This window comes from Perkinsus marinus (assembly GCF_000006405.1).
Source record: "Perkinsus marinus ATCC 50983 genomic scaffold scf_1104296951506, whole genome shotgun sequence".
Lineage (NCBI taxonomy): Eukaryota > Perkinsozoa > Perkinsida > Perkinsidae > Perkinsus > Perkinsus marinus.
In genome coordinates, this window is record NW_003209261.1 from 70380 (window position 1) to 76066 (window position 5687).

At 48.3% G+C, this 5687-nt stretch overlaps 1 protein-coding gene across 1 annotated transcript in view; it reads left to right on the forward strand.

Annotated features, from left to right (window-relative positions):
- The window catches only part of Pmar_PMAR025968 (hypothetical protein), a gene marked incomplete at both ends in the record, with an annotated part of 11539 nt that overhangs the window by 1029 nt on the left and 4823 nt on the right, over window positions 1-5687 (forward strand). The window contains 15 exons of the mRNA XM_002777551.1: window positions 219-322; window positions 475-607; window positions 664-767; window positions 1361-1520; window positions 2036-2216; window positions 2328-2452; window positions 2771-2944; window positions 3669-3776; window positions 3821-3937; window positions 3983-4047; window positions 4094-4838; window positions 4989-5102; window positions 5159-5269; window positions 5313-5472; window positions 5520-5606. Of these exons, the coding sequence (XP_002777597.1) occupies window positions 219-322; window positions 475-607; window positions 664-767; window positions 1361-1520; window positions 2036-2216; window positions 2328-2452; window positions 2771-2944; window positions 3669-3776; window positions 3821-3937; window positions 3983-4047; window positions 4094-4838; window positions 4989-5102; window positions 5159-5269; window positions 5313-5472; window positions 5520-5606 (2488 nt within the window). The remainder of the gene's footprint in view (window positions 1-218; window positions 323-474; window positions 608-663; window positions 768-1360; window positions 1521-2035; window positions 2217-2327; window positions 2453-2770; window positions 2945-3668; window positions 3777-3820; window positions 3938-3982; window positions 4048-4093; window positions 4839-4988; window positions 5103-5158; window positions 5270-5312; window positions 5473-5519; window positions 5607-5687) is intronic.

A 5687-nucleotide genomic window follows, 5' to 3' on the forward strand; every position in this document is an offset into this window, starting at 1 on the left:
CGAAATTCTTGCGGGTTCCTGTGCATTTCTACCCTAGTTTGTATATGAACTCTATAGTTAGTGAGGAAACTCCTAGGGTCAACTGAGGAAAGCGGTCATATATTACAACACTGGTCTTGAGAGTAGCCGTGTTGTCGCATACGGTGCTGCTGCATACCACTGAACCGTGTGTCTTTTCAGCGAGTAAGAGCCTCCGAGGGTCGTCGGGAATAACACAGGATATGGGAGCGGATGCGACAGTATTGCATCATCGAGTCTTCGTGGCCACAGCGTGTGGTAGGGTGGTACAACTGAACTACAACACAAGACAAGTGGAGAACGTGTGAGTGAACTCCGAACTACTAACATATTATTATAGTTCATCCCCTTGTTCGATCACACGGTCGTCGGTTATTAGTATGGTCGACTTCATTTCAATGTCACTTTCACTTCCTATAGACGCTTACTACTCCGGAGCTGATGTTGATATGTAAGGTACCGCTTGTATGAGGATGGATGCCCAATATGGGCAATCACCGTTACTGAAGGCTTCGTATCGACTGCTGGTGATGATGGATATGTGAGGGTGTGGCCTCTGGACTTCACTAATTATTATATGCAGGCTAAGGTGGCGTTTTCGTGAAATTTGGTACAGTAAAATTTCCGAAAATCATCGGCTTTCAGTTACCTGGGCCGGTGTTGGGGTTGGACCTCACCCCAGATGACCTCCAACTGGTGTGCTCGGTCCAGGACGGCAGTGTTGGCGTGCTTGACTTGGAAGCATGCAAGTGAGTTCACTGTGGTGGCCAGCCTGTCTCGACAGAGGGACTCTCTGGTGTGCATCTGAAGGCGAAATGATGAAGTCTGCGTCCTACTTAATTTCAAGTAAATTCTGAAAAAATTCTCTAAGTATTTAGAAAAGATTTAGATTTTTATTTTCTTTATAAAATGTCCGTACGAATGTTGAGTATGCGTGACGAGTTTGCTACCCAAATTTGACGGGTTTTGGGTGGATTCTTTCAGCACGAGTAGCGCAAAGTTGTTCGCGATGGGCATTCGCTCAAAATTTAATCGACTCCTACTGAAAATCAATAGGTAGATCTGATATTATATCGAGTGAGATGGACAAATAAGGAAACGTAAATCTATCACCGTGAAAATCTGAAGTACGGGAAGATTTGCAGATTGTCATCTATGTGCATTGGTGACAGTATGGAGCTTGCCAAGAAGTTGTGGGAAGTTACTATTGGTTTCTGTACACTTCTATCCTAACTTATGTGTGAACTACAATCAGTGAGGACACTTCTGAATTCATTTAGTCAGTGCTTCATAGAGTGACTTCATAGTCATACTCATGGTAGATCACCCATAGTCGTTGCAGATACTCAGTGGTGTGCCGATCGCATAAGAGTGGTATTCGCTGTGGAGCGGTATCGACATGCGGGACTAAAATGTGTACTGCAGCAATGGATGGCTGTATACGAGTTTGGGACATCGATAACGGAGTAGCGAGGACGCTACTGGACTTCAAGGCTGAACCGGTGAGATTATGTGAATTGATGCGATGATGAATACAGTACGCGCCATCTAGAAATTCGCTAACTGTGCGGGCACTTTTTTCTCTCGTCTTGACGAGTTCCAACCTAATTCTTTTACCACTGGATTCCCCATGCTCGATTACCCACAAATCCAAGTCTTGAAACTCGACAAAAAATAATATTTTGGTCGTTTTTAATGGTGACATAGAATTCCTATCAGTCGTGGTTAACAGAGTAATCATCTTGATGGGAACTATGGATCATCTGTCTACTGTTATGGCCGCGGTATTATCAGCTAGGCGTCACCAATCAAGGGCGTTTAGATCAGTGTGTTAGCATATTGAATTGCAAGGAATGTTATAGGAGGGGTCATCGCATCATCGCTATTGTAATCACAAAAATGACAGAAGATTCGCTCTTTTTTATAGCTTTCATGCGTCCCGGTTCCCAGCTCGATCTCAAAGGTCCAGTTTGTCTCTCGCCCTTCCCCTGGTACTGTTGCTGATGAGTTCCCTCAGGACTTGCCCGTATCGTTGGCCTTCCAGCCAGCGTTCAGTCTATCAGTCGTCGAAGACGGGGAAACACCGCTGCTATCGGTTGGATTTGACTCGGGTGCTGTGATGATCTTCGAGATCTCAGCGGTGGAGGGTGCCAAGAGTTTATCACCTCTGTTCGAGTTGAAGCACCATGCCAGTCCTGGTAGGCGTATCTCATCGACCGATGGTTTAACGTGATTCCCATCAGTTGTGTCCCTCTCGTTTGCCTCGATATCGTCATCATCATCGCTGCTGTTGTCGGGGGACACCACAGGCCGCATTGTGATATACGATGAAGCCCGAAGGTTCGAGGCTACTAGATGCCCTGAAGCGGTCGCGTCCAAGCCGATACTCCCTGTTGTTCCCTCTAAGAACAAGAAGGACGATGACATGATTCGAGTAAGGTGTGGTAGGAGCCTCAAGTTCTGTCACTCCACTAGAGCTATTTTGGTGATAGAGGTCTTCAACTGGTGGTGGTGGTGAGGGTATGTTGTTTCCCATTGGCATCGATCGATTTTGAAGGTTGTGACGATCGATAGTTGTAATTGTGTAACCTACTGCTCTAATTGTGATTATAATCAGCAGTAGAGTCTTGATGTTGGTACTTCATTTTCCTGGGTGACACGTGCAACTGTCATAAGGTGTTGTGACTATCCATAACAGTGTGAAATTGTAGTCTTCCTCGGTGCATCATGGGAACGATAGTGTCTTTGGTAGATACAGCCGCCGACCTTCGTCCTCCGTGGGGCGGGCCATCATCATCATAATATGGTTGCTCTATACTCTCATGAGAGGGCGATAGCGCTCGCCCGGTTGCCAGACTTTGAGGTCTCTCGTGTATTGAGGCTCAACAGCATGCAGAGTGCTGATGCGGCCATAACGACTTACACGGTGAGAGGGGTTCTAATGGGGTAGAACTGAATCGATCGTGTGATCGATTAGGAAATCAGGAGTATTCCTGCTCATTGCTGATAAAAGCGTGTTTTATTCTGGTGTTACCGCAATTATCAAAGTCGTGGTAAGCTTCTGTATGCAATATGGGAATACATCTGTCGAGAGTAAGAGTGTGAAGTAGGAGGTTTGCTGTGTGATAGTAGTGCGGCGGGTCTCGTTGTTATTCCATCACCACAACACAGAGTTATGGCGTTAATTTCGGGCTATGGTAGGGAATCAGGAGGCTCTAGGTCACTTCATGACGCTGCTTCTACAGCAACATTCGAGTAGTGACTCACTACTAGTGAGGCAAATCTTTATGGTTCCGAATGGCTTGGTTGTCATGTACTGTATATTATGTAGATCGTTCGTATATTGTACGATGTAGGGTGGAATTTCGCTCGTTTTACGTGGGGTGGTGTAATGCTCCGTGGAAAAGCGATATTCTCGCTATGCAGGGTCGTGAAATATATCTCTCGCTAGTGTTTTCCATATCACGGCACTAAATAGATGTGTGTATGACATCTGAGCATGTAGTGCTCGCTCTATCACAGTCGTTGTATCGATTTACCTGACAGTATGGGAGCTAGTATAACTCTCCAATCGAGAGCGATTAACTATACTAGTGTGGATCTTATACCTCTATTTGGCCATCGTTCTCTTTGTATGGAGTTATTCTCAGTTCTCGGTGGATGGTGCCCTCCTCCTCGTGGGGTTAAGCGACTCCTGGGTCCGAGTTTACGATCCTGATACCGGCCTGTTGGAGCATTCTATCAACTGTGTTTTGGCGGTAGGTGCTCGTCGAGCTCGCCTAAGGGCTAGTCTCTTTATCAGGGTATGATCACTGGGTTGTATATGAGTGCAACCCTACGAGACTGTGATGGCAGTCGGAAGATCATCACAGCCGGGCATCTTGACCATCAGCTTAGAGTTAGTGATTATTATCGCGATGTAGTTGACTTTGTTGTGAGGCGTGTGGTATGGTGCATGTTTTAGGCCCGTAGTGACGACCCGTTGCATCGGCCAGCAGAACAAACGTATCATGCTCATCACTTCCCACCGTGAGCAAGCCGGCGAGATACGACTAGCGATATGGTTTGGTCTCAGGAGGGAGGTTTTCTCTGTCGGGGAGGTCCTGATCACATTGAGCAGCGCTGAAGTGTGTATTTGGTCGTTCCCGTATCACTTCACGGCTGTCGAGTCAAAGGAGCAGTTGAGAGGGGTTGAGTCGAGACCAGTAGAGACCGGAGGTGATCTGTTGGGATGTGAGAAAGTTACGGTAGAAGGCCGAGGGCTGTTCCAATCGATGATGGAAGGGGTTGATGAGGGAGAGGAGGCACCTCCAGAGGTTGAGAGGAAACTATCATCAGCGCCGAGCGAAGCAGTGGGGGACGACGCGGTGGTTCAGCTCGATACCGCGGACGTTGCTGAGGAGGAGGATGAGGAAGAGGGACACATTTTGGATGTCCCGATGGTTGCTGATAATAACGAGGAGATTGAGCGGAGCGAAGCTTTGGGGAAGATTACATATAAACATTTCTGCAGTGGGGGAGAAGTTGTATTGTGGCTAAGCGAACTGGGGCATCTAGCAACTGGCTGTCATCGTTGGGTGCATCTAGGCAGTCTGGTCGAAGATCGGGACACCTTCCTCACCATACCTGACAGCATACCTGGACCGAGAAGAATTCATTCACTGGACTTGAGTCCGTTGACGATGAGGACTCTATTGGCCTCGGCTGATGATGGTCGCTGGGTGATCGTCTGGGACCTCGTCAAGGCTGGGGTAGCTCTCGCCCCTGCTGAGGATGGTGCTGTGGCAGGGGAGGTGATGTCCAAGTTCGTGGAGCCCCTGGTGAGCTGGGATGGGTCCATCGGGCTAGTTTGCTGGTATCTCTGTGCTTTTACCCGCATATTGCGTACTGGCCCATTTTCCAGTGCCAATAGTACTACCACTCCTTCACTTCACTCCATTAACGTGTGATTGGCTCGTTGACGTGTTCAGTCCGCTACTAAGTTGCCTCAAAGAGTTGCCTGTTGTAAGCTGTTGGCTGATAGTCTAGCAGTATCATGTGGTCGTCGATGGGACTTAGGAGGAGAGGATCAAGGCCTCGCTGATGTGAGATGCCTTCAGTGTGCTCACGTCTGGGGGTAGCGGTAGTAGTCTCCTCTCAGCTTATCGTGTGGGGACTACCTCGGACGGAATCGTGTAAAGAGGCGAAGGTCTTGGCAACGGCAAACCTGCAGCTTCCGGAGAGACCGGTCGCTGATGTTGATATCGAAATTGTAAAACAATAATTGCTTCGCTCCGCCGATCCTTTTGCCCTAGGTTGTTAATCCCTTGTCGGCGATGGAGTTTGTCACCATGACGAGCGACTCTGTGATTATGTGGCAGCTAGCCACGTCAGAGGAAGGTGGAGAGGAAGCCAGAGGGGCGTCGGGATGGGGCTTGGCCTTCAATGAAGTGCCTATTCCACAACAACATGAAGGTAACTCGGAGGCTTCTCTTCCCGGCCCTTATGGATCCCGACCATAGGCACCTTGTGCTCCCTCGCGATGCTATCTCCTCATCTTTTCGTTGGTACGGTCAACGGCTTTGTCATGCTTGTGGACACGGATGTATGTGAGCTAATAGCGGCTGTTGATGTGTTTGCTGTTGACAAACCGCAACCGATACTAAAGCTGGGCTCGCTACCCTGCCCAG